The sequence below is a fragment of the Gallus gallus genome, unplaced genomic scaffold, assembly GCF_016699485.2.
Source record: "Gallus gallus isolate bGalGal1 unplaced genomic scaffold, bGalGal1.mat.broiler.GRCg7b scaffold_59, whole genome shotgun sequence".
Classification (NCBI taxonomy): Eukaryota; Metazoa; Chordata; class Aves; order Galliformes; family Phasianidae; genus Gallus; species Gallus gallus.
In genome coordinates, this window is record NW_024096011.1 from 128,045 (window position 1) to 154,891 (window position 26,847).

The 26,847-nt window shown below is 52.9% G+C and overlaps 3 protein-coding genes across 11 annotated transcripts in view; 2 read left to right on the forward strand and 1 right to left on the reverse strand.

Moving 5' to 3' along the window:
• LOC107050995 (neuralized-like protein 4) overlaps positions 1-3,908 on the forward strand; it is a 29,572-nt gene extending 25,664 nt beyond the window's left edge. Inside the window, 5 exon segments of the mRNA XM_040657178.2 lie at positions 545-646; positions 1,103-1,244; positions 1,943-2,055; positions 2,655-2,787; positions 3,354-3,908. Coding sequence (XP_040513112.1) covers positions 545-646; positions 1,103-1,244; positions 1,943-2,055; positions 2,655-2,787; positions 3,354-3,564 — 701 coding nt within the window. The 3' untranslated portion in view covers positions 3,565-3,908.
• A 1,169-nt stretch (positions 3,909-5,077) lies between these two features.
• LOC121108905 (thialysine N-epsilon-acetyltransferase-like) lies at positions 5,078-11,911 on the reverse strand. 6 transcript variants are annotated; one of them, XR_005843540.2, is made up of 8 exons: positions 11,828-11,911; positions 11,684-11,729; positions 10,818-10,880; positions 10,607-10,708; positions 9,877-9,917; positions 8,679-8,875; positions 7,791-8,006; positions 5,078-5,989 (listed from the first exon to the last, which is right to left on the reverse strand). XR_005843540.2 is itself a non-coding variant. In XM_046906198.1 (6 exons), exons 1-6 carry the CDS (start codon positions 11,888-11,890, stop codon positions 9,515-9,517), a joined length of 567 nt encoding a protein of 188 aa, XP_046762154.1. In that variant the 5' UTR covers positions 11,891-11,911; the 3' UTR covers positions 9,500-9,514. The 6 variants fall into 6 exon arrangements, 3 of the variants coding, with proteins under 3 accessions (XP_046762154.1, XP_040513119.2, XP_040513121.2); XR_005843542.2 differs by lacking the exon at positions 7,791-8,006 and having other exon boundaries at positions 5,078-5,962; XR_005843541.2 differs by lacking the exon at positions 7,791-8,006.
• Positions 5,638-7,881, forward strand: LOC121108903 (leucine-rich repeat extensin-like protein 5). Of its 4 annotated transcripts, none has more exons than XM_040657181.2 (3): positions 5,918-5,964; positions 6,576-6,855; positions 7,232-7,881. In XM_040657181.2, the coding sequence occupies exons 2-3, from the start codon at positions 6,585-6,587 to the stop codon at positions 7,879-7,881; spliced, it is 921 nt and encodes a 306-aa protein (XP_040513115.1). In that variant the 5' UTR covers positions 5,918-5,964; positions 6,576-6,584. The 4 variants fall into 4 exon arrangements, with proteins under 4 accessions (XP_040513118.1, XP_040513115.1, XP_040513116.1 ...); XM_040657182.2 differs by having other exon boundaries at positions 7,253-7,881; XM_040657183.2 differs by having other exon boundaries at positions 7,358-7,881.
• Positions 11,912-26,847: the final 14,936 nt, after the last annotated feature.

Below are 26,847 nucleotides of genomic sequence, written 5' to 3' on the forward strand. Positions count from 1 at the left end.
ATCTGTGGGGCAAGGACTCCATCCGTGGGACTGGGACCCCACGCTGATGGCTCTGACCCTAAATCCATGGCCATGGGGGCTCACCCCAAATCCATGGGGCTGGCACCAGCTCTATAGGATCAGTGCTCCCCAGGTGTGGGTCTGGCCTGGAGGGAGCATGCCCTGAAACCCCGCCCCCTCCGTGTAGCCACGCCCCCTTGAAGCCACGCCCCCTTGAAGCCACGCCCCAACCCACACCCCTGCCTCCCTTGTGGCCCCGCCCCCATGAAGCCACACCCTCTCTATAAGGCCACGCCCCTTGAAGCCACGCCTTTCCCTCCGAAGTCACGCCCCATCTCCGGCCCCTCCCCCATGAAGCCACGCCCCCTTGTGTGCTGTCCAAGCCACGCCCCCTCTGTAAAGCCACGCCCCTTACAGCCACGCCCCCTGAATCCAGCCCCGCCTCCCTTGTGACCCCGCCCCCACGAAGCCCCGCCCCCTGGTGTTCTAAGCCATGGCCCCTCCCTGTAAAGCCACACCCCCTGTAGTCCCTCTCTTCCAATAGGGATGAAGGAACCGCGCTGGGCCCCGCCCCCGGAAGCTCCGCCCCCTCCATGCCCATACCAGGCGCTGTGCGCGCGCTTCAAGGAGCTGCTGCTGCTGCCCGGTAATGGGGGGGGGGGGGGACCTCAAATCAGGGGGGGGGTCCCATCCATGGGGGGGTTATAGTGTACAGATAAGGGCATATATGTATGCTGGGGGGGGGGGAGGTACCAAAGTTGGGGGGTCCATAAAGATGGGGGGAAGTATGAATGTATGGGGTGGGGGAGGTGGAAGTATGGAGGGGACCCCAAAATGGGGGGGGTCCATATGAGGGGCTGCCCTAAGATGAGGATGGGTCTCTGTTGTGGGGGGGGCGCTTGAGGGTCTCTGTGGAGATGCCCTCATATGTGGGTCCTTATGGGGGGTTTGGGAAGGGGGAAGGGGTGGGGGATATTGGCCTCCCTGTGGTGGGATCCCCAGTACGGGGGGGGGGGGGGGGCATTGGGATCCCCATTATTGGGGTCCTTTGCCCGCCCTCCCCCCTTCTCCCGCCCTTTATTCATTCTCTCCCCCACAACAGATGCGTTCTTCTCCCCTGACCCCCCCCGTGGGCGCTGCTTCTGTGAGCGCTGCCACCAGAGGAGGGGGGGGGATGAAGGGGGCGGGCGGGGGGGAGGCCGTGACCCCCCCGCCCCATTGGGCTGGTGCCGTTATGGGCTGAGGTGAGGGGGGGGAGGGATTTGGGGGTCCTGAGGGGAATTAAGGAGGGTAATGGGGGGGGGTCCTGTGGGAGTCACGGGGGCACTATGAGGGTGTTAAGGGGGAATATGGGGAGAATCTGGGGGTCCTGAGTGTGGATGTGGGGGGTCCCAGGGGAGACTGGGAGAGGGGAGTGTGATTTGAGGGTTATGGGGGGGATATGGGGGTCCTAGGGGTGTCCTAAGGGGGATTTGGGGATCCTGGGGGGGTCGGTCCCAGTGGGGATTTGGGGGGGGTACGGGGGATTCTCGAGGTTGCTTGAGAGTCTTGGAGGGGTCCTACAGGGGACTGGGGGGCCCTGGAGGGGATTGGGGGGAATCTGGGGGTCGTGGGTGGGTCCTAAGGGGGATTTGGGGAGAATCTGGGGGGTCCTGGTTGGGGTGTGGGGGTCCTGGGAGGGTTGTGGGGGGAATCTGGGGATCCTTGAGTGGGTTCTGGGGGAGGTATGGGGGAATTGGTGGTCCTAAGGGGGATTTGGGGTCCTTGGGGGGGGTCGAGTTATGGGGGGAGCTTAGGGGGGTCCAGGGTGGGATCGGGGGGTGTCTAAGAGCTGTTTTACAGGGCTATGAGGGTTCTATGGGGCGGGTGTCCGGGGGAGGGGAGTCTATGGGGCCAATGGGGCCCCGCCCCTTTTTCAACAGGCCACGCCCCCTTTCCACAGGCCCCGCCCCCGGGCTGAGCCCGGCGCCCTGTGGGCGAAGTGGCCGCGAGCGTTCCTGGGGACGGACGCAGGGAGTGTGCGGAGAGCGCTGGATCGGGGGGAGCCCGTGCCAGGTGGGGGGCACGGGGACATGGTATGGGGTGTGGGAACGTGGGGGGCATTGGGGACATCGGGGGGGAACGGGGCTGTGGGGTCGCTGGGTGCGGTGGGGTGAATGGGGGCTTTGGGTGCCGTGGGGATACTGGGGGTGTTGATGGCAATGGGGACAGTGGGAGGCGGTGGGGATGAGGGGGGCTTTGGGAACGTGGGGGACATTGGGGCTCTTGGGGACTTTGGGGGTGCTGGGGGTCAATGGGGGCATTGGGCAATTGGGGTCAATAGGGACAATGGGATCAGCGGGGACGTTGGGGCTATTGGGGTCAATGGGGACATTGGGGCTGTTGGGGTCAATGGGGACAATGGAGTCAATGGGGCTATTGGGGTCAACGGGGACAATAGGGTCAATGGGGCCATTGGGGCCATTGGGGTCAATGGGATCATCAGGGCTATTGGGGACAGTGGGGCTCAAGGGGGTCATTGGGGTCAATGGGATCACTGGGGCTATTGAGGACAGTGGGGCTCAAGGGGGTCATTGGGGTCAATGGGGTCATTGGGGAAAAGAGCGGGGTGGTCCCCAGTTGGGCTGAGAGAGGCCCCGCCCCCTTTCCCACAGGCCCCGCCTCCGTGCTGTGCCGCCCGACCAATGAGGAGGTGGGAGGGACGGCCCCGCCCCCCGGCCCCCCCCGCCTGGTGCTGTCCCCGGCGCTGCCCTACGCCGCCCTCGAGCCCTTCGCCACCAAAGTGCAGTGAGTGGGCGGGGCTTCGGGTGGGGGGCGTGGCCAACTCTCATTGGACAGAGGTGGTGTGTGGGCGGGGTCTGCGCTGTGCCAGCGTGGCTTGCGGTTGGTGGGTGTGGTCTGAGCGTTGTGGGCGTGGCTTGGGGCATGTGGGCGTGGCCACAGCACTGATGCTCAATGGAGAGGTGCCGGGCGGTGGGCGTGGCTTGTGAGTATGTGGGCGTGGCTTGTGGGGTGTGTGGGCGTGGCCTCGGTGTGGGCGTGGCTTTAGGTGCAGTGTGGGGGTGTGGTCAGATGTGGGCGTGGCTTGTGGGTGTGTGTGCAGGACTACAGTGGTGCTTATTGGAGTAGAGGCGGTCGGTGGGCGTGGCTTGTGCGTGTGTGGGTGTGGCCTCTGTGTGGGTGTGGCTTGAGATGCAATGTGAGGGCGTGGTCAGATGTAGCATGGGCGTGGCTTAGCGTTTGTGGGCGTGGCCTAATAGTGCCAATCTAGCGATTGCTGGCGGATTGGGCGTGGCCTGGGATAAGTGGGTGTGGCCTAATGAAGCTCCTCCCCCCCACCCCCTTTTTTTCAGCTTCCGGGACCCCGGCTCACAGCAGGCGTTGGGGGCACGCGTGGCCTTCGAGGTGTTGCTACGTCCCGGCTCCTTCCGGCCCGGCCCCCCCTCGCTCCGCCCCCCTGCCGGTTTAGCCCCGCCCCCCGGCCTTGACCCCGCCCACCTGGAGTGGGTGACGCGGGAACCGGGGGCGGCGGTGCTGTGCGGGTTGCTGGTGCGGGTGGAGTGAGCGGAAATCGGGGGGTTTTCACCCAAAATGTTTGGTCAGAGGACACAGCGGGGAGGGCGGAATGTAGAGGGGGAATCATGGCTGCGAGACTCCAAACAATGGGGGGGGTGGGGGGAGGAGGGGTATGGGGGGGGTATGGGGGAAGGGGTGGATGTGGGACCCTCCAGAATGGGGGAATTCACCCCAAAAATGGGACCCTATCCCCCTTGAAATAATGTGAAACCCCCTGAAAATGGAAGTCCCAAAAGTGAGGAGGTTCACCCCAAAGTTGGGGAGCCAAAGGTGTGAGAGTGCCTCAAAAATGGGGAGACGGCAACAAATATGGGATCCCCCCCCCCCCCCCCCCCCCCCCAAAAAAAGAGAAAACTTAAAGTGGGGACCCCAAAAATGGAAACATTTGCCCCAAAATTGGAACCCCGGGTGTGAGAACCCCTAAAAAGGAGAAATTGCAATTAGGAGAAACCCCCAAAAATGGAAAAATTCCCCCCCCCGGATGTGGGACCCCCCCCAGAAAAAGAGAAATGGAAAGATGGAGAACCCCCAAATCATAGAGACCCCCAATAAGGGCCTCCCAAAAACATGGAGACCCCCCCCCCCCCCTCCCCCAATGGGGAACCCCGAGTTTGGGACCCTCAAATAATGTGGAAATAGCAATTATGGGACCCCTCAACGTGGGAAATACCCCCAGTAATGGGGGAAAAAAAAGCCAACAAAAATTGGTTGGGGCCCCTCCCATATAAAAAGCACAGAAACCCCCCAAAATAAAGAACCCGATTCAGGGAGAACCCCCCCCCCCCCCTTCAAAACGAAGGGATTTCATCCCCAAATGGGAAGCAGTCCCAAAATTATCGGGACCTCCCTCCATTTGGGACCACCCCCAAAAAGGAGCCCTCACCCTAAAAGGAAAAGAACCCCCAAAAGGGGGAACCCAACCCCCCCCTCCCCCCCCCCCCCAAAAAAAAAGGGAGAGCTCAGTTTTGAGACCCCTCCCCCTCTCAACTTTGCACACCCCATTTTGGGGTCAAGACCCTCCTCACCCCTTTATGGGGGGGGCATCGTTTTGGGCAGGTCCTCATTAAGGTATGTCCCAATTACAGGGATCCCCAATAGGTGGGTCCCTAAAAAAGGGGTCCTAAAGTGAGGGGAGGAGGGGGGGGGAATGTCAATAAAGAGCTTCCAATGGGGGGGTTCCCCAATAATAGGGTTTCAAAGGGGGGGGTCCTCGATAAAGGATTTCAGTGGGTGGGGTTCCCCCATGAGGTCCCATATGGGTGTTCCCAATAAAGGAGTCTTCATAGGGGTCACAGTGGTGGGGGGGGGGGGTGTTCCCATATAGGGGGGTCCTTATAGGGGAGATCCCTGTGGGGGTCCCCAATAATCGGGTTCCCAAAAGGATCCCATAAGTGGGTCCCCACAGTGGAGGTTCCCAATGGGATTCCCCACTAATGGAGGTCCCATGGGGGGGGGGGGGTTCCGTGGTGAGGAAGGTTCCAATGGAGGGGGTTCCCACGGGGGGGGGGGGGGGGCCTCAATAGCAGAGTCTCAGTGGGGTCCCCAATAATGGGGTCCTTTTGTAGGGGGGATCCCATAAGGGGGTCCCCGTATGAGGGGGTTCCCTATATGGGGCGGTCCCTATATGTGAGGGGGGTCCCTATACGGGGGGGGTCCCTATATGGGAGGGTCCCTATATGGGGGTCCCCACCCCACAGCACTTCCCCCCCACCCCCCGGTGTCCCTCTTCCCCCCCCCCCCCCCCCCCCACTTCTCTATTTATTGTCCCTTTGTCCCCAAATGTGAAACCGGGAGGGGAGGGGTTGAGGGGGGGGGGGGGGCACTGAATTTCTCGGGTTTGGGGTTATTTTGTTGGGTTTTTTTTGTTGTTGTTGTTTTGTTTTTTTAATAAATTTTATTTAAAGCTGCTGCTGGGTTGGGGGGGGGGGAGGAGCTGCCTCGCCCCCTCCCCCTCCCAAACCCCCTCCCCCCACCTTCACCTCCTTTATAAAAGTGAAGATACGGAACGAGGCTGTGGGCGTGGTTTGTGCCGGGGGGCGGGGCTAAAGGTCACGTGGTGTTCCCGTCCGGTTGGCCGCTTTGCTGTCGGCCGCTTTGCTGTCCCCCGCCGTAGTCGCCATCTCTGTATACGATCCTCCCGGCCTCAAGGAGGCGCTGTCACCCTCCTCCCTTCCCATCCCGAACTTACCCACTCCCGGTCCAGCCTCCCCCTTCCTCTCTATGGTTCCGGCTGTTCTAACCTGCCTCTCGCTGCTCTCCTTGCGGACTTCCGCCTCGCGGCGCTGTCAGCCAATGGGATGGCGGCGCGGTGTCGGCGTCGACCAATGGGAGTGAAGGGGGCGGGTCTTCGGGAGGTGAGAGCAGGAAGAGACGCCCACGTGGAGCCCTGTAAGGTCCTATGGGGTTGGGGGGGCTGTAGGGGGGGAGGGGGATCTTACGGGGGGGCACTGAAGGGGGTGGGTGGATGGGAGGGTTCTAAAGGGGGGGTTCCTATAAGGGAGGGCCCCTATCGGGGTATCCCTGTTGAGGTGGGGGTCCTTATGGAACAGGAACTCTGTGAGGGTGGCGTGGAAGTCATTACGGGGTTGGGGGGACTCTGTTATGGGGGGGGGGGGAGGTTCTTATGGAGGGGTCTCTATGGGGGATCTCTGTGGGGGGGTCCTTATAAGGGGAGTGGTTCACTGTAGGGGGGGGGTCTCTATGAAGGCACTGAGGATAGGTGGGGGGTCCCTATGGGGGGGTGTCCCTATGAGGGTTGTCATAAGAGGTTCTGGGGGGGGGGGGGGGGAATCTTTTATGGGGTCTCTATTTGGAGAGTCACAAGGAGAGGTAGGGAGGTCCCTATGGGGTGGGGGCTCAGGGGGTCCCTATTGTGGGAGTCTTTGGGGGGGGGGGGGTCTCTATGGGGGTGTAACCGGTATGGGGGGGCGTCCGTATGGGGACATCACTCTGAGGGAGGGGTCCCACCAATACTCACTGTTCCCCCCCCTTCCCCATAGGACGACCCCATGGATCCCCCCACCCCCGACTCATCCCCCCCCTCCTCCCCTGAGCCCCCCCCGTGGGCGGTTCCGTGGGAGGGGGAGGGGGGGCCGCTGCCCGTCCTCGTTGGGGTGGCTGCCCCCGTGCTGCTGCGGGGGGAGACGGAGCGGCTGCTGCGGGATTTGGGGCGCAGCCGCCCCCTGCCCCCATCCCTGAGGCACCTCAAGAGGGTGAGGGGGGGGCCCGGGGGGGCCGCTGTGCTGCTGTGCCTGGAGGAGGAGCTGGGGGGCGACGGAGGTGAGGGGGGACGGCCCGGGGGCAGTAGGGGCTGGGGGGGGCAATGGGGGCTGTGGGGGCACTGGGAACATTGGGGGCAGTGAGAGCACTGGGGGACATTAAGGGCAGTGGGGATATTGGGGGTCATGGGGACATTGGGGTATATTGGGAACAGTGGGGGATATTGGGGGTAATGGGGACATTAAGGGCAATGGGGACACTGGGGGGAATGGGGACACTGGGGGTATATTGGGAACAGTATGGGATATTGGGGGGAATGGGGACATTAAGGACAGTGGGGACATTGGGGTATAATGGGAACAGTGGGGGATATTATGGGCAATGGGGGTAATGGGGACATTAAGGGCAATGGGGACATTGGGGGTATGACCTCCAGGTGCCACCAATGTCCCCATGGACCCAAGAGCTTCAAGCGTCCCCATGGCTCCAGGATCTCCAGGTGCCACCCATGTCCCCACGGATATGGGGTCACCAAATGCTACCCATGTCCCCATGGCTCCAGGACCTTCAGATGCCACCAGGACCCCAAGTGTCACCAATGGCCCCAAGGATTCAGGACCTTCGTGTGCCACCAGGACCCCTGTGGCCACCCATGTCCCCATGGATATGGGGTCACCAAGTGCCACCCATGTCCCCATAGCACCAGGACCTCCAGATGCCACCAATGCCCCCATGGATATGGGGTCACCAAGCGCCACCCATGTCCCCATAGCACCAGGACCTCCAGGTGCCACCAACACTCCAATGGACCCAAGACCTCCGAGCATCACCGATGTCCCCATGGCTCCAACACCTCCAGATGCCACCGGGCCCCCCGTGACCACCCACGTCCCCTCGTCCCCACGTCCCCTCCCCCCTCTCCACGTCCTTTTGGGTCAGGGGGTGTCACCCCACGGCCTGGGCCCCCCATTCCGTGTCCTCCTCCCGGGCCGTACCCCAACGCGGGGCCCGGAGACGGCGACGGCGGGTGACAGCGGGGCTGTGGCCGTGGGTGTCCCGCGGAGGTGGCGGCGGTGCCAGAAGTGACACCGAGGCGGCGGGTGACACCTCGGCCATGGCGGCGGCGGTGACGGCGGCGCGGCGCGGCGCCCGGATGGGGATGGTGCCGTCGGGGGCGGCGGTGGTTGACCCGGTGACGGGTCGCGTTGTTGCTACGGCGTGGGACAGGAGGAGGGGGGGACACCCGCTGGGGCACGCCGTGATGGAGGTGTTGGCGGCGGTGGCGAGGGGGCAGCGGGGGGGGGAGGGGGGCGGGGCGAGGGGTGGAGGGGAGGGGGGCGAAGAAGAGAAGGGGGGTGGAAAAGGGGGCGAAGGGGGGGGCGAAGGGGGGAGGGGGGGGTCGAGGGGTGGAGGGGAGGGGGGCGAAGAAGGAAAGGGGGGTGGAAAAGGGGGTGAAGGGGGGCGGGGGGGGTCGAGGCGTGGTGGGGAGGGGGGCGAAGAAGAGAAGGGGGGTGGAAAAGGGGGTGCAGGGGGGGGTGAAGGGGAGCGGGGGGGGTCGAGGGGTGGTGGGGAGGGGGGTGAAGAAGAAAAGGGGGGCGAAGGAGGCCGTGTGAGGAGCAGCGTGGGGGGTGGTGAGGAAGAGGGTGGCATGGAGGGTGATGGCGGGGAGAAGGGGGGCGGAAAAGGGGGCGCAGAGGGGGGCAAAGGGGAGTGGGGGGGGTCGAGGGGTGGCGGGGAGGGGGGCGAAGGGGGTGGTGAAGAAGAAAAGGGGGGCGAAGGAGGTCTTGTGAGGAGCGGCGCAGGGGGTGGCGAGGAGGAGGGTGAGAGCGGGGTGAAGGGGGGCGGAAAAGGGGGCGCAGGGGGGGGGGGGCGCGGGGGGGTACCTGTGCTCGGGGTGGGACGTGTACGTGACGCGGGAGCCGTGCGTGCTGTGCGCCATGGCGCTGCTCCATGCGCGGGTGCGCCGGGTGCTTTTTGGGGTGGCGACCCCCCAGGGGGCTTTGGTGAGCCGCTACGGACTGCACGGCCTTTCGGCCCTCAACCATCGGTTCCGGGTTTTCGGGGGGGTCCGGGAGAGGGACTGTAAGAGGTTGGAAAGGTTGGATGAGGGGTCGGGGCGCGAAAAGGGGGACCCCCCCAAAAGGAGCGGCGGCGCAGCGGGAGGTAACGACACCCCGAAGGGAAACGACGACACCCCAAAGGGAACCCCCGGCCTAAAAAGAAGGGAATGCCCGCCTGAAATGGGGCCTTCGGACCCCCCCAACCCGGACCAGGAGACCCCTCCCCCATTAAGACCCCCACCCGCAAAAAGGAGGACCCCTCCGGCCCTATTAAGGACCCCAAACCCCCCCCAAAATGCCCCCCAAATCCCCCCAAAAAGCCCCCCAAATTCCCCCAAAAAGCCCCTTTGGGAGCACCCCCCCCCAAGTCCCCAAATTGGGACCCCCCCCCCCCCCCCCGAATCCCATCGAGACCCCCAGTTTGGGGGCGCCCCACCCCCCAGGACCCCCCCCCATAAATAAAGGAGTCAGTGGGTGATGTGAGCGGAAGCGGTTGATTCTTTCGTGGGGGGGGGGGGTTCATTTTGGGGGGGTTTATAGGGCGAACCCCATTACTGGGGTCTGTTATGGGGGGAGGGTTATGGAGGGGGTGGGGGGGGGCAATATAGGATGGGAACACTACCGGAGGAATGGTCTCTATTTTGGGGGGGGGGGGGTCGTTAGTGAGCCACCCCCCCTCCCCCAATCCAAACTACAACAACGCATTCAAACAATGCAGCTTTATTGGTGGGGGGGGGGGGGGAGGACCCCCTATGGGGTGGGGGGGGGCCTCGCCAGCTCCCGCAGTGCGGCCCCCTCGAAGGTGACCCCCACCCACCCCTCGGTTGCCCCCATATCGGTGGCCCCCATTGAGGGGAGGTCCCAGGAGGGCCCCCCCGACACCTCCACCCGCAGCTGAGCACAGCCCGCAGCCACTGCAACCTGGGGGGTTATTTTGGGGGGGGGGGTTCTCAATGGGGTTGGAACCCCCCCCCCCCCCAGACCCCCCTTCCCATCCCCCCCCCACCCCCCCGAAATTTACCTGGGCCACCCCACGCAGAAGCAGCTCCTGAAGACCTTGGTCTGGGGGGGGAGAGGTGGGGAATTTGGGGTGGAGGCTTTATGGGGTGGGGGGGGGGTTATGGGGTGGGGGGGGTTATGGGGTGGGAGGTACTGGGGAGGAGTCCCATCTTGAGGTAAGAATATGGGGGGGGTGTTCTGAAGGTTTGATAGGGTGGGGGTCTATGCGATGGGGGGGTGGGGGGGTGGGGGGGGTCTATGGGGAGAGGTCTGTGGGGTGGGGGCGTTCTATGGGGTAGGGGAGCCTTTGGGGTGGGTGTATTTGGGATGTTTGGGATGGAGATGTATGGGGTGGGGGATCTCGGAGAGGGGGGGGATCTATGGGGTGTGAGGGTCCTGGGGGGGGGGTTCTATGGGGGTGGGGGTCTTCAGAGGGGGAGGGGTGGTGGGGGAGGATTATGGGGTAGGAGTGTATGGGGTAAGGCGGGCCTGGGGGGATCCATGGGGTAGGGGGGCACTGGGAGGGCTCAATTTGGAGTAGGGGATATGGGGGGGGTGGGGGGGGGTGTCTATTGGTTGGGGGGGGCTCTTTGGGGTACGGTTCTATGGGGTGGGGGGTCTTTGGCACGGGGTAGTGATTGGGAGGGGGGTGTGTGGGGTGGGGGGCACGGGGGGGGGTTGGTATGGGAGGTTCTATGGGGCAGGGGGGGGTTCTTTGGGGTGGGGCTCTGTGGGGTGGGGGGGGCACCCACCTCGCAGCGGGGGGGGCACCCAGAGCTCCCCCAGGCGGAGGTCACAGCCCCTCCATGTGCTGAACCCCCACGAGGCCACGGCGAAACCCCCCAGGGGGGGTCCTATATTTGGGGGGGGGGGCACCAAAATTGGGGCCTCCCCCCCTCCTGCATGACCCTATGACCCCATAACCCCCCCTCCCCCCCAGACCCACACTTGGGGGTCACTCACCGCAGCGCTCCGCCACCAGGACCACGGGGGGGGGCTCGGCTCCATTGAGTGCACTGAGCAGAGCTGGGGGGGGGCCCCCCCAAATTGTTGTGTTTTTTTTTTTGGGGGGGGGTCCCCACTTTATGGGGAGTCCCACATTTTTTGGGGGGCTTCCCATTTTTTATTGGAGGGGGGGGGGGCCCATTTTTGGGGCGTCCCTATTTTTGGAAGGGGAGGGTCTCACTTTATGGAGGTGGGGGGGGGTCTTCAGTGTTGGGGGGTCCTCGTTGTTGGGGGGGGGGTCCTTCATTCTCTTGGGGGGGTTTCTCTCCACTTTTTGGGGGGAAGTCGTCATTTTTGGAGGGGGGGTCCCTATTATTGAGGGCGCCTTGTGGGGGGGGGGGGGGACATGAGGGAGGTGGTCACATTTTGGAGGGGACGGGGACAAATTTGGGGGGGGGGGGGCATTTTGGGGGTGTTCCCATTATTGAGGGGGTGCGGGGGGGGTTCTGCAATGATTGGGGTGGTCCCCATTTTGGGGGGGATGTTGTAGGAGGGGGTTATGGGGGGGGGTCTCTCATTATGGGGGAGGTCTCCATTTCTGGGGGGGGGTCCCCACTTATGGTCAATGTTTGGGCTCCCTCCCATTATTTAGAGGATTATTTGGGGGTCCCATGGGGGGGGTCCATGAAGTCATGGGGGGGTCTCATTATTGGGGGATCCCCGTTTGGGGGGAGGGGGGGGGGGGGCACTGTTTGAGGGGGTCTCAGTTTTCCCCCCCCCCCCCCAATGCTGGGGAATATTATGTGGGGGGTCACACGGGGAGGGGGGTCGTGAGGGGTCAAAGGTCACGGCGGGGTCACGGGGGGGGGGGGTTGGGGCCTCACCCTCCTCACACGAAGGCCTCGGCCCCCCCTCCAGTTCCGCCCATTCCTGGAGAGCGGGGACACGACATTGAGGGGGGCCCCCACGGTGTGTGTGTGGGGAGGGGGCGGGGGGGCACCCCCCCGTACCCCCCCCCCGCCCCGTACCCGTAACATTCGCAGCAGTTCGGGGGCGTCCGCCCTCTTCCAGGCCCGGACCTCCCACCCCATAGCGCCGCCGAGTCCTCCCCCGTCCCACAATGCACCGCGGCGGGAGGCGCTCCGCCCTCCAATGGCCGCCTCTCTATGGTGTGACGTCACCGGGAGTTTGGTATGATGGGGGGGGGGGGGCGGTTTGAGGCTGAGGTTTCCCATTGCGATTCCCTTTTAGGGTTCCCCAATGAGACTGGGGTTCCCCATTAGGGTTTCCCATTATGGATCCATTTTAGGGTTCCCCTGTAGGGTTTCCCCATTGATACTGAGGGTCCCCATTGGGATTGGGGTCCCCATTGGGGTTCTCTGTTGGGGTTTCCCATTAGGGTTCCTCATTGCGATTCCCTTTTAGGGTTCCCCAGTGAGGTCGGGGTCCCCATTGGGTTTCTTTGTTGGGGTTCTCGGTTAGGCTTCCCCATTGCAGTTCCCTTTTAGGATTCCCCAATGAGATTGGGGTTCCCCATTGGGTTTCCCCATTGATACTGAGGGTCCCCATTGGGGTTGGGGTCCCCACTGGGGTTCTCTATTGGGGTTCCTCATTAGGGTTCCCCATTACGGTACCCTTTTAGGGTTCTCCTTTGAGGTTGGGGTTCTCCATTGCGATTCTCTTTTAGGGTTCCCCAGTGAGGTTGGGGTTCCCCTGTAGGGTTCCCCATTATGGATCCATTTTAGGGCTCCCCATTGGGTTTTCTGATTGAGACTGTTTCCCCATTGGATATGGGGTCCCAATTAGGGTTCCCCATTAGGGTTCCCCATTGCGATTCCCTTCTAGGGTTCCCCAATGAGATTGGGGTTCCCCGTTAGGGTTTCCCATTATGGATCCACTTTAGGGTTCCCCATTGGGTTTCCCCATTGGGATTGAGGGTCCCCGTTGGGGTTGGGGTCCCCATTGGGGTTCTCTGTTGGGGTTCCCTTTTAGGATTGTTCATTGTGGTTGGGGTTCCCCATTGGGATTACTGGAGTTCCCCATTGAGATTGAGGTTCCCCATTGGAGTCCCCCATTATACATCCCATGATGCTCCATGTTGGGTCTCCCGTTGCCCATGCTGATTTTTGAGGTCCCCGTGCTCATCTTGGGGTCACTCTGCCCATTTTGGGGGTCTTTGTGGGGTCTCCGTGCTCACTTTGGGGTCACTCTGCCCATTTCGGGGGTGTTTTTTGGGGGTGCAGGTGTGGATTTTGGAGTCCCAGAGCCCATTTTGGGGGTCCTTGAGCCAATGTTGGGGTCTCTGAGCTCATTTGGGGGTCTTTGTGGGGTCTGCATGACGATTTTTAGGGTCCCCATGCTCATTTTGGGGTCAATGTCCATTTTTGGGTCATTTTTAAAGGTGCAGGTGTGAATTTTGGGGCCCTGGTGCCCATTTTTGGGGTCCTTGTGCCAATGTTGGGGTCTCTGAGCTCATTTTGGGGGCTTTGTGGGGTCCCCATAATGGTTTTTGGGGTCTCCGAGCTAATTTTAGGGTCAATGTGACCAATTTTGGGGTCACTGCGTGGTCTCTATGCAAATTTTTGGGGTCCTGCACCCATTTTGGGGTTAGTATGACCATTCTGGGGGTACTTCTTGGGGGTGCCAGTGAGGTCTTGGGGTTCTGATGCCCACTCTTGGAGTTGTTGTGCCAATGTTGGGGGCCTCTGAGCTCATTTTGGGGTCACTCTGCCCAATTGAGTATCATTTTTAAGGGTGTAGGTGTGAATTTGGGGGCCTTTATGCCCATTTTTGGGGGTCCTTGTGCCAATGTTGGGAGCCTCTGAGCTCGTTTTGGGGTCAGTATGACCATTTTAGGGTCTTTGTGGTGTCCCCTATGCTGATTTTTGCGGTCCACTTGCAAATCTGGGCGTCACTCGGCCCATTTTGGGCCTCTTGGTGAGGTCTCTTTGCTCATTCTGAGGTCAGTATGTCCATTTTGGGGTCAGTAAGACCATTCTGAGGAGGGTCAGTTAGTCCATTCTGGGGGTCAGCGTGACCATTTTGGGGTCAATTCTAAGGCAGCAGGAGTGGATTTGGGGGCCTCTATATTCATTTTTTGGGGGCCTTTTGAAAACGATGGGGTAGTGGCAAAGAGCAAACGCGTGATTTTCGGGTTAAATGGTGGATTCTCGAAGAGAAAACGCGTGATTTTCTGGTTGAATGGGGGATTCTCAAAGAGAATTCTCTTCGAGAATCCCCCATTTAACCAGAAAACCACGCGTTTTCTCTTCAGAAATTCCACATGTAAGCGAAAATCACGCGTTTTCTCTTCGAGAATCCACCATTTAAGCGAAAATCACGCGTTTTCCATTCTAGAATACCGCATTTCAGCAAAAATAAGGCTTTTTCACTTTGCAAATGCCCCATTTAAGGAAAAATCACGCGTTTTCTATTCACAAATCCCCCATTTAACCCGAAAATCATGCGTTTTCTCTTCGCAAATCCCCCATTTAAGCGAAAATGACGCGTTTTCTCTTTGAGAATCCCCCATTTAAGCGAAAATCACGCATTTTCGCTTCGCAAATCCGCCATTTAAGTTGATAATCACACGTTTTCTATTCGAGAATCCCCCATTTAAGCGAAAATCACGCGTTTTCTCTACGCCAATCCCCCATTTAACCCAAAAACCACGCGATTTCTCTTCGAGAATCCCCCATTTAACCCAAAAATCATGCGTTTTCTCTTCAATAATCCCCCATTTAAGTGAAAATCACGTGTTTTCTCTTCGAGAATTCCCCATTTTACCCGAAAATCACGCGTTTTCTCTTCGCAAATCCCCCATTTAACCGGAAAATTGCACTTTTTCTCTTCGGAAATCCTTCATTTACCTTGAAAATCACGCGTTTGCTCTCTGAGAATCCCCCATTTAACCAGAAAATGATGCGTTTTCTCTTTGCAAATCCCCCATTTAACTTGAAAATCACGCGTTTTCTCTTCGCAAATCCCCCATTTAAGGAAAAATCACGCGTTTTCTCTTCGAGAATCCCCCATTTAACCCGTAAATCACGCGTTTTCTCACAGAGAATGCCCCATTTAACCTGAAAATCACGCATTTTCTCTTCGCAAATCCCCCATTTAACACTAAAATCACGTGTTTTCTCTTCAAGAATCCCCTGTTTAACCTAAAAATCATGCGTTTTCTCTTCGTAAATCACCCATTCAACGAAAACATCACACTTTTTCTCTTCGAGAATCCCCCATTTAAGCCGAAAATCACGCAGTTTTCTCTTCGGAAATCCCCCATTTAAGCCGAAAATCACGCTGTTTTCTCTTCGCAAATCCCCCATTTAAGCGAAAATCACGCGTTTTCTCTTCGAGAATCCCCCATTTAAGCGAAAATCACGCGTTTTCTCTTCGCAAATCCCCCATTTAAGCGAAAATCACGCGTTTTCTCTTCGAGAATCCCCCATTTAAGCGAAAATCACGCGTTTTCTCTTCGCAAATCCCCCATTTAAGCGAAAATCACGCGTTTTCTCTTCGAGAATCCCCCATTTAAGCGAAAATCACTGCGTTTTCTCTTCGCAAATCCCCCATTTAAGCAAAAATCACGCGTTTTCTCTTCGAGAATCCCCCATTTAAGCGAAAATCACGCGTTTTCTCTTCGAGAATCCCCCATTTAAGCGAAAATCACGCGTTTTCTCTTCGAGAATCCCCCATTTAAGCGAAAATCACGCGTTTTTCTCCTCGAGTATTTCCGATTTAACCCGAAAATCAGGCGTTTTCTCTTCGAGAATCCCCCATTTAAGTGAAAATCATGCGTTTTCTCTTCGCAAATCCCCCATTTAAGCGAAAATGACGCGTTTTCTCTTTGAGAATCCCCCATTTAAGCGAAAATCACGCATTTTCGCTTCGCAAATCCGCCATTTAAGTTGATAATCACACGTTTTCTTTTCTCAAATCCCCCATTTCTGCGAAAATCACGCGTTTTTCTCTTCAAGAATCCCCATTTAACCGGAAAATCACACGTTTTCTTTTCTCAAATCCCCCATTTAAGCAAAAATAACGCGTTTTCTCTTCGAGAATCCCCCATTTAATCAAAAAATCACGCGTTTCCTCATCGAGAATCCCCCATTTAAGCGAAAAGCACGCGTTTTTCTCTGCGAGAATCCCCCACTGAATCCATAAATCACGAATTATCTGTCCGGGAATCCCCCATTTAACCAAAAATCACACGTTTTCTCTTTGAGAATCCCCAATTTAACCCGAAAATCACGCGTTTTCTCTTTGAGAATCCCCAATTTAACCCGAAAATCACGCGTTTTCTCTTCAAGAATCCACCATTTAAGCGAAAATCACGTGTTTTCTCTTCGAGAATCCCCCATTTAACCTGAAAATCACGCGTTTTCTCTTCGAGAATTCCCCATTTAAGCGAAAACCACGCATTTTCTCTTTGCAATTCCCCAATTAAGCGAAAATCACGCATTTTCTCTTCGAGAACCCCCCATTTAAGCAAAAATCTCGCGTTTTCTCTTCGCAAATCCCCCATTTAAGCGAAAATCATGCGTTTTCTCTTCGAAAATCCCCCATTTAGGCAAAATCACGCATTTTCTCTTCGAGAATACACCATTTCTGCGAAAATCACGCGTTTTCTCTTCAAGAATCCCCCATTTAACCGGAAAATCACGCGTTTTCTCTTTGCAAATCCCCCATTTAAGCGAAAATCACGCGTTTTCTCTTCGAGAATCCCCCATTTAAGCGAAAATCAGGCGTTTTCTCTTCTAGAATCCCCCATTTAAGCGAAAATCACGCATTTTCTCTTTGCAATTCCCCAATTTAACCCGAAAATCACGCATTTTCTCTTCGAGAATCCCCCATTTAAGCAAAAATCTCGCGTTTTCTCTTCGCAAATCCCCCATTTAAGCGAAAATCACGGGTTTTCTTTTCGAGAATTCCCATTTAAGCGAAAATCACGCGTTTTCTCTGCGAGAATCCCCCATTTAAGTGAAAATCACGCGTTTTCTCCTCGAGTATTTCCGATTTAACCCGAAAATCAGGCGTTTTCTCTTCGAGAATCCCCCATTTAAGTGAAAATCATGCGTTTTCTCTTTGCAAATCCCCCATTTAAGAGAAAATCACGTGTTTTCTCTTTGAGAATCCCCCATTTAACCCAAAAATCATGCGTTTTCTCTTCGAGAATCCACCATTTAAGCGAAAATCACGCGTTTTCTTTTCGAGAATCCCCCATTTAAGTTAAAAATCACGTGTTTTCTCTTCGCAAATCCACCATTTAAGCGAAAATCACGCGTTTTCTCTTCGATAATCCCCAATTTAAGCAAAATCACGCGTTTTCTTTTCGAGAATCCCCATTTAAGTGAAAATCATGCATTTTCTCTTCGCAAATCCCCCATTTAAGCGAAAATCACGCGTTTTCTCCTCGAGAATCCCCCATTTAAGCAAAAATCACGCGTTTTCTCTTCGAGAATTCACCATTTAAGCGAAAATCATGCATTTTCTCTTCGAGAATCCCCCATTTAATCAAAAAATCACGCGTTTCCTCATCGAGAATCCCCCATTTAAGCGAAAATCACGGGTTTTCTCTTTGAGAATCCCCATTTAACCTGAATATCACGCGTTTTCTCTGCGAGAATCCCCCATTTAAGTGAAAATCACGCGTTTTCTCCTCGAGTATTTCCGATTTAACCCGAAAATCAGGCGTTTTCTCTTCGAGAATCCCCCATTTAAGCGAAAATCACGCGTTTTCTCTTCGAAATCCCCCATTTAAGCGAAAATCACGCGTTTTCTCTTCGCAAATCCCCCATTTAAGCGAAAATCACGCGTTTTCTCTTCGAGAATCCCCCATTTAAGCGAAAATCACGCGTTTTCTCTTCGAGAATCCCCCATTTAAGCGAAAATCACGCGTTTTCTCTTCGAGAATCCCCCATTTAAGCGAAAATCACGCGTTTTCTCTTTCGAAATCCCCCATTTAAGCGAAAATCACGCGTTTTCTCTTCGAGAATCCCCCATTTAAGCGAAAATCACGCGTTTTCTCTTCGCAAATCCCCCATTTAAGCGAAAATCACGCGTTTTCTCTTCGAGAATCCCCCATTTAAGCGAAAATCACGCGTTTTCTCTTCGAGAATCCCCCATTTAAGCGAAAAATCACGCGTTTTCTCTTCGCAAATCCCCCATTTAAGCGAAAATCACGCGTTTTCTCTTCGCAAATCCCCCATTTAAGCGAAAATCACGCGTTTTCTCTTCGAGAATCCCCCATTTAAGCGAAAATCACGCGTTTTCTCTTCGAGAATCCCCCATTTAAGCGAAAATCACGCGTTTTCTCTTCGAAAATCCCCCATTTAAGCGAAAATCACGCGTTTTTCTCTTCGAGAATCCCCCATTTAAGCGAAAATCACGCGTTTTCTCTTCGAGAATCCCCCATTTAAGCGAAAATCACGCGTTTTCTCTTCGAGAATCCCCCATTTAAGCGAAAATCACGCGTTTTCTCTTCGAGAATCCCCCATTTAAGCGAAAATCACGCGTTTTCTCTTCGAGAATCCCCCATTTAAGCGAAAATCACGCGTTTTCTCTTCGCAAATCCCCCATTTAAGCGAAAATCACGCGTTTTCTCTTCGAGAATCCCCCATTTAAGCGAAAATCACGCGTTTTCTCTTCGAGAATCCCCCATTTAAGCGAAAATCACGCGTTTTCTCTTCGAGAATCCCCCATTTAAGCGAAAATCACGCGTTTTTCTCTTCGCAAATCCCCCATTTAAGCGAAAATCACGCGTTTTCTCTTCGAGAATCCCCCATTTAAGCGAAAATCACGCGTTTTCTCTTCGAGAATCCCCCATTTAAGCGAAAATCACGCGTTTTCTCTTCGAGAATCCCCCATTTAAGCGAAAATCACGCGTTTTCTCTTCGAGAATCCCCCATTTAAGCGAAAATCACGCGTTTTCTCTTCGAGAATCCCCCATTTAAGCGAAAATCACGCGTTTTCTCTTCGCAAATCCCCCATTTAAGCGAAAATCACGCGTTTTCTCTTCGAGAATCCCCCATTTAAGCGAAAATCACGCGTTTTCTCTTCGAGAATCCCCCATTTAAGCGAAAATCACGCGTTTTCTCTTCGAGAATCCCCCATTTAAGCGAAAATCACGCGTTTTCTCTTCGAGAATCCCCCATTTTAAGCGAAAATCACGCGTTTTCTCTTCGAGAATCCCCCATTTAAGCGAAAATCACGCGTTTTCTCTTCGAAATCCCCCATTTAAGCGAAAATCACGCGTTTTTCTCTTCGAGAATCCCCCATTTAAGCCGAAAATCACGCGTTTTCTCTTCGCAAATCCCCCATTTAAGCGAAAATCACGCGTTTTCTCTTCGAGAATCCCCCATTTAAGCGAAAATCACGCGTTTTCTCTTCGAGAATCCCCCATTTAAGCGAAAATCACGCGTTTTCTCTTCGAGAATCCCCCATTTAAGCGAAAATCACGCGTTTTCTCTTCGCAAATCCCCCATTTAAGCGAAAATCACGCTGTTTTCTCTTCGAAATCCCCCATTTAAGCTGAAAATCACGCGTTTTCTCTTCGCAAATCCCCCATTTAAGCAAAATCACGCGTTTTCTCTTCGCAAATCCCCCATTTAAGCGAAAATCACGCGTTTTCTCTTCGCAAATCCCCCATTTAAGCGAAAATCACGCGTTTTCTCTTCGAGAATCCCCCATTTAAGCGAAAATCACGCGTTTTCTCTTCGAAATCCCCCATTTAAGCGAAAATCACGCGTTTTCTCTTCGAAATCCCCCATTTAAGCGAAAATCACGCGTTTTCTCTTCGAGAATCCCCCATTTAAGCGAAAATCACGCGTTTTCTCTTCGAGAATCCCCCATTTAAGCGAAAATCACGCGTTTTCTCTTCGAGAATCCCCCATTTAAGCGAAAATCACGCGTTTTCTCTTCGAGAATCCCCCATTTAAGCGAAAATCACGCGTTTTCTCTTCGAGAATCCCCCATTTAAGCGAAAATCACGCGTTTTCTCTTCGAGAATCCCCCATTTAAGCAAAATCACGCGTTTTCTCTTCGAGAATCCCCCATTTAAGCGAAAATCACGCGTTTTCTCTTCGCAAATCCCCCATTTAAGCGAAAATCACGCGTTTTCTCTTCGAGAATCCCCCATTTAAGCAAAAATCACGCGTTTTCTCTTCGAGAATCCCCCATTTAAGCGAAAATCACGCGTTTTCTCTTCGAGAATCCCCCATTTAAGCGAAAATCACGCGTTTTCTCTTCGAAATCCCCCATTTAAGCGAAAATCACGCGTTTTCTCTTCGAGAATCCCCCATTTAAGCGAAAATCACGCGTTTTCTCTTCGAGAATCCCCCATTTAAGCGAAAATCACGCGTTTTCTCTTCGCAAATCCCCCATTTAAGCGAAAATCACGCGTTTTCTCTTCGCAGAATCCCCCATTTAAGCGAAAATCACGCGTTTTCTCTTCGAGAATCCCCCATTTAAGCGAAAATCACGCGTTTTCTCTTCGAGAATCCCCCATTTAAGCGAAAATCACGCGTTTTTCTCTTCGAGAATCCCCCATTTAAGCGAAAATCACGCGTTTTCTCTTCGAAATCCCCCATTTAAGCGAAAATCACGCGTTTTCTCTTCGAGAATCCCCCATTTAAGCGAAAATCACGCGTTTTCTCTTCGCAAATCCCCCATTTAAGCGAAAATCACGCGTTTTCTCTTCGAGAATCCCCCATTTAAGCGAAAATCACGCGTTTTCTCTTCGCAAATCCCCCATTTAAGCGAAAATCACGCGTTTTCTCTTCGAAATCCCCCATTTAAGGCAAAATCACGCGTTTTCTCTTCGAGAATCCCCCATTTAAGCGAAAATCACGCGTTTTCTCTTCGAGAATCCCCCATTTAAGCGAAAATCACGCGTTTTCTCTTCGCAAATCCCCCATTTAAGCGAAAATCACGCGTTTTTCTCTTCGAGAATCCCCCATTTAAGCGAAAATCACGCGTTTTCTCTTCGAAATCCCCCATTTAAGCGAAAATCACGCGTTTTCTCTTCGCGAATCCCCCATTTAAGCGAAAATCACGCGTTTTCTCTTCGAGAATCCCCCATTTAAGCGAAAATCACGCGTTTTCTCTTCGCAAATCCCCCATTTAAGCGAAAATCACGCGTTTTCTCTTCGAGAATCCCCCATTTAAGCGAAAATCACGCGTTTTCTCTTCGCAAATCCCCCATTTAAGCGAAAATCACGCGTTTTCTCTTCGGAAATCCCCCATTTAAGCGAAAATCACGCGTTTTCTCTTCGAAATCCCCATTTAAGCGAAAATCACGCGTTTTCTCTTCGAGAATCCCCCATTTAAGCGAAAATCACGCGTTTTCTCTTCGCAAATCCCCCATTTAAGCGAAAATCACGCGTTTTCTCTTCGAAATCCCCCATTTAAGCGAAAATCACGCGTTTTCTCTTCGAGAATCCCCCATTTAAGCAAAAATCACGCGTTTTCTCTTCGAGAATCCCCCATTTAAGCGAAAATCACGCGTTTTCTCTTCGAGAATCCCCCATTTAAGCGAAAATCACGCGTTTTCTCTTCGAGAATCCCCCATTTAAGCGAAAATCACGCGTTTTCTCTTCGAGAATCCCCCATTTAAGCAAAAATCACGCGTTTTCTCTTCGAGAATCCCCATTTAAGCAAAAATCACGCGTTTTCTCTTCGCAAATCCCCCATTTAAGCGAAAATCACGCTGTTTTCTCTTCGCAAATCCCCCATTTAAGCGAAAATCACGCGTTTTCTCTTCGAGAATCCCCCATTTAAGCAAAAATCACGCGTTTTCTCTTCGAAATCCCCATTTAAGCTGAAATCACGCAGTTTTCTCTTCGCAAATCCCCCATTTAAGCGAAAATCACGCGTTTTCTCCTTCGAGAATCCCCCATTTAAGCAAAAATCACGCGTTTTCTCTTCGAGAAATCCCCCATTTAAGCGAAAATCACGCGTTTTCTCTTCGAGAATCCCCCATTTAAGCAAAAATCACGCGTTTTCCTCTTCGAGAATCCCCCATTTAAGCGAAAATCACGCGTTTTCTCTTCGAGAATCCCCCCATTTAAGCCAAAATCACGCGTTTTCTCTTCGCAAATCCCCCATTTAAGCAAAAATCACGCGTTTTCTCTTCGCAAATCCCCCATTTAAGCGAAAATCACGCGTTTTCTCTTCGAGAATCCCCCATTTAAGCGAAAATCACGCGTTTTCTCTTCGAGAATCCCCCATTTAAGCCGAAAATCACGCGTTTTCTCTTCGCAAATCCCCCATTTAAGCGAAAATCACGCGTTTTCTCTTCGCAAATCCCCCATTTAAGCGAAAATCACGCGTTTTCTCTTCGAGAATCCCCCATTTAAGCGAAAATCACGCGTTTTCTCTTCGAGAATCCCCCATTTAAGCGAAAATCACGCGTTTTCTCTTCGAAATCCCCCATTTAAGCGAAAATCACGCGTTTTCTCTTCGAGAATCCCCCATTTAAGCGAAAATCACGCGTTTTCTCTTCGAGAATCCCCCATTTAAGCGAAAATCACGCGTTTTCTCTTCGAAATCCCCCATTTAAGCGAAAATCACGCGTTTTCTCTTCGCAAATCCCCCATTTAAGCGAAAATCACGCGTTTTCTCTTCGAAATCCCCCATTTAAGCGAAAATCACGCGTTTTCTCTTCGCAAATCCCCCATTTAAGCGAAAATCACGCGTTTTCTCTTCGAGAATCCCCCATTTAAGCGAAAATCACGCGTTTTCTCTTCGCAAATCCCCCATTTAAGCGAAAATCACGCGTTTTCTCTTCGAAATCCCCCATTTAAGCGAAAATCACGCGTTTTCTCTTCGAGAATCCCCCATTTAAGCTGAAAATCACGCGTTTTCTCTTCGAGAATCCCCCATTTAAGCCGAAAATCACGCGTTTTCTCTTCGAGAATCCCCCATTTAAGCGAAAATCACGCGTTTTCTCTTCGGAAATCCCCCATTTAAGCGAAAATCACGCGTTTTCTCTTCGAGAATCCCCCATTTAAGCAAAATCACGCGTTTTCTCTTCGAAATCCCCCATTTAAGCGAAAATCACGCGTTTTCTCTTCGCAAATCCCCCATTTAAGCGAAAATCACGCGTTTTCTCTTCGAAATCCCCCATTTAAGCGAAAATCACGCGTTTTCTCTTCGAGAATCCCCCATTTAAGCGAAAATCACGCGTTTTCTCTTCGAGAATCCCCCATTTAAGCGAAAATCACGCGTTTTCTCTTCGAGAATCCCCCATTTAAGCGAAAATCACGCGTTTTCTCTTCGAGAATCCCCCATTTAAGCGAAAATCACGCGTTTTCTCTTCGAGAATCCCCCATTTAAGCGAAAATCACGCGTTTTCTCTTCGAGAATCCCCCATTTAAGCGAAAATCACGCGTTTTCTCTTCGAGAATCCCCCATTTAAGCAAAATCACGCGTTTTCTCTTCGCAGAATCCCCCATTTAAGCGAAAATCACGCGTTTTCTCTTCGAAATCCCCCATTTAAGCGAAAATCACGCGTTTTCTCTTCGAGAATCCCCCATTTAAGCGAAAATCACGCGTTTTCTCTTCGAGAATCCCCCATTTAAGCGAAAAATCACGCGTTTTCTCTTCGAGAATCCCCCATTTAAGCGAAAATCACGCGTTTTCTCTTCGAGAATCCCCCATTTAAGCGAAAATCACGCGTTTTCTCTTCGAGAATCCCCCATTTAAGCGAAAATCACGCGTTTTCTCTTCGCAGAATCCCCCATTTAAGCGAAAATCACGCGTTTTCTCTTCGAGAATCCCCCATTTAAGCGAAAATCACGCGTTTTCTCTTCGAGAATCCCCCATTTAAGCAAAAATCACGCGTTTTCTCTTCGAGAATCCCCCATTTAAGCGAAAATCACGCGTTTTCTCTTCGCAAATCCCCCATTTAAGCGAAAATCACGCGTTTTCTCTTCGAGAATCCCCCATTTAAGCAAAAATCACGCGTTTTCTCTTCGAAATCCCCCATTTAAGCGAAAATCACGCGTTTTCTCTTCGCAAATCCCCCATTTAAGCGAAAATCACGCGTTTTCTCTTCGAGAATCCCCCATTTAAGCGAAAATCACGCGTTTTCTCTTCGAGAATCCCCCATTTAAGCAAAATCACGCGTTTTCTCTTCGCAAATCCCCCATTTAAGCGAAAATCACGCGTTTTCTCTTCGAGAATCCCCCATTTAAGCGAAAATCACGCGTTTTCTCTTCGAGAATCCCCATTTAAGCGAAAATCACGCGTTTTTCTCTTCGGAAATCCCCCATTTAAGCGAAAATCACGCGTTTTCTCTTCGAGAATCCCCCATTTAAGCGAAAATCACGCGTTTTCTCTTCGAAAATCCCCCATTTAAGCGAAAATCACGCGTTTTTCTCTTCGAGAATCCCCCATTTAAGCGAAAATCACGCGTTTTCTCTTCGAGAATCCCCCATTTAAGCGAAAATCACGCGTTTTCTCTTCGAGAATCCCCCATTTAAGCGAAAATCACGCGTTTTCTCTTCGAGAATCCCCCATTTAAGCGAAAATCACGCGTTTTCTCTTCGAGAATCCCCCATTTAAGCGAAAATCACGCGTTTTCTCTTCGCAAATCCCCCATTTAAGCGAAAATCACGCGTTTTCTCTTCGAGAATCCCCCATTTAAGCGAAAATCACGCGTTTTCTCTTCGAAATCCCCCATTTAAGCGAAAATCACGCGTTTTCTCTTCGAGAATCCCCCATTTAAGCGAAAATCACGCGTTTTCTCTTCGAAATCCCCCATTTAAGCGAAAATCACGCGTTTTCTCTTCGAGAATCCCCCATTTAAGCGAAAATCACGCGTTTTCTCTTCGAAATCCCCCATTTAAGCGAAAATCACGCGTTTTCTCTTCGAAATCCCCCATTTAAGCGAAAATCACGCGTTTTCTCTTCGAGAATCCCCCATTTAAGCGAAAATCACGCGTTTTCTCTTCGAGAATCCCCCATTTAAGCGAAAATCACGCGTTTTCTCTTCGAGAATCCCCCATTTAAGCGAAAATCACGCGTTTTCTCTTCGAGAATCCCCCATTTAAGCGAAAATCACGCGTTTTCTCTTCGAAATCCCCCATTTAAGCGAAAATCACGCGTTTTCTCTTCGAGAATCCCCCATTTAAGCGAAAATCACGCGTTTTCTCTTCGCAAATCCCCCATTTAAGCGAAAATCACGCGTTTTCTCTTCGAGAATCCCCCATTTAAGCGAAAATCACGCGTTTTCTCTTCGCAAATCCCCCATTTAAGCGAAAATCACGCGTTTTCTCTTCGCAAATCCCCCATTTAAGCGAAAATCACGCGTTTTCTCTTCGAGAATCCCCCATTTAAGCGAAAATCACGCGTTTTCTCTTCGAGAATCCCCCATTTAAGCGAAAATCACGCGTTTTCCTCTTCGAGAATCCCCCATTTAAGCGAAAATCACGCGTTTTCTCTTCGAGAATCCCCCATTTAAGCGAAAATCACGCGTTTTCTCTTCGAGAATCCCCCATTTAAGCAAAATCACGCGTTTTCTCTTCGAGAATCCCCCATTTAAGCGAAAATCACGCGTTTTCTCTTCGAGAATCCCCCATTTAAGCAAAAATCACGCGTTTTCTCTTCGAGAATCCCCCATTTAAGCAAAAATCACGCGTTTTCTCTTCGCAAATCCCCCATTTAAGCGAATATCACGCGTTTTCTCTTCGAGAATCCCCCATTTAAGCAAAAATCACAAGTTTTTCTCTTCGAGAATCCCCCATTTAAGCGAAAATCACGCGTTTTCTCCTCGAGAATCCTCTACTTTACCTGAAAATCACGTGTTTTCTCTTTGCAAATCCCCCATTTAACCCGAAAATAACGCGTTTTCTCCTCGAGAATCCCCCATTTAACCCGAAAATCACGCGTTTTCTCTTCGCAAATCCCCCATTTAAGCGAAAATCACGCGTTATCTCTCCGAGAATCCTTGATTTAAGCGAAAATCACGCGTTTTCTCCTCGAGAATCCTCTACTTTACCTGAAAATCACGCGTTTTCTCTTCAGGAATCCCCCATTTAACCCGAAGATCACGCATTTTCTCTTCGCAAATACCCCATTTCAGCGAAAGTCAAGCATTTTCTCTTCAAGAATCCCCCATTTAAGGGAAAACCACGTGTTTTTGCGATTCCTCCTCTTAAGCAAAAATCACGCATTTTGTAAAACGCGTGATTTTCGCTTTAATGGGGGATTTGTGAAGAGGAAACACGTGATTTTCGCTTAAATGGGGGATTCTGAAAGAGAAAACGCGTGATTTTCGCAGAAATGGTGGATTCTCGAAGAGAAAACGCCTGATTTTCACTTAAATGGGGGATTTGCGAAGAGAATACGCGTGATTTTTGCTTAAAAGGGGGATTCTCGAAGAGAAAATGCGAGATTTTCACTGAAATGCTGGATTCTCTATGAGGAAATGCATGATTTTCGGGATAAATGGGGGATTCTCGAAGAGAAAACGCGTGATTTTCGCTTAAATGGGGGATACTCGAAGAGAAAACGAGTGATTTTTGGTTAAATGGATGTTTATCGAAGAGAAAACGCGTGATTTTTGGGTTAGATGGGGGATTTGCGAAGAGAAAACGCGTGATTTTTGCTTAAATGGGGGATTCTCGAAGAGAAAACTCCTGATTTTCGCATAAATGGGGGATTCTTGAAGAGAAAGTGCTTGATTTTCAATGAAAAGGGGTATTTGCGAAGTGAAAATGCGTGATTTTCAAGTTAAATAGTGGATTCTCAAAGAGAAAACGCGTGATTTTCGCAGAAATGGTGGATTCTCGAGGAGAAAACGTGTTATTTTCGCTTCAGTCGGGGATTTGCAAAGAGACAACGCATGATTTTCGGGTTAAATGAAGGATTTGAGAAGAGAAAACGCGTGATTTTCGCTTAAATGGGGGATTCTCGAAGAGAAAACACATGATTTTTGGGTTAAATGGGGGATTCTCGAAGAGAAAACGCGTGATTTTCGCTTAAATGGTGGATTCTCGAAGAGAAAACGCGTGATTTTCGCTTAAATGGGGGATTTGCGAAGAGA

What these genes read in the sequence shown, in the direction of transcription:
- LOC121108903 (XM_040657181.2), top strand. Translation starts at nt 6,585, where the DNA reads ATGGATCCCCCCACCCCCGACTCATCCCCCCCCTCCTCCCCTGAGCCC. An exon ending in GGAGCTGGGGGGCGACGGAG is followed by an intron (nt 6,856 to 7,231) that starts GTGAGGGGGGAC and finishes TATGACCTCCAG; the next exon opens with GTGCCACCAATGTCCCCATG.
- LOC121108905 (XM_046906198.1), bottom strand. Translation starts at nt 11,890, where the DNA reads ATGGGGTGGGAGGTCCGGGCCTGGAAGAGGGCGGACGCCCCCGAACTG. An exon ending in GAGGCCTTCGTGTGAGGAGG is followed by an intron (nt 10,871 to 11,683) that starts GTGAGGCCCCAA and finishes AGCTCTGCTCAG; the next exon opens with TGCACTCAATGGAGCCGAGC. An exon ending in TTCTGCGTGGGGTGGCCCAG is followed by an intron (nt 9,777 to 9,876) that starts GTAAATTTCGGG and finishes ATAACCCCCCAG; the next exon opens with GTTGCAGTGGCTGCGGGCTG.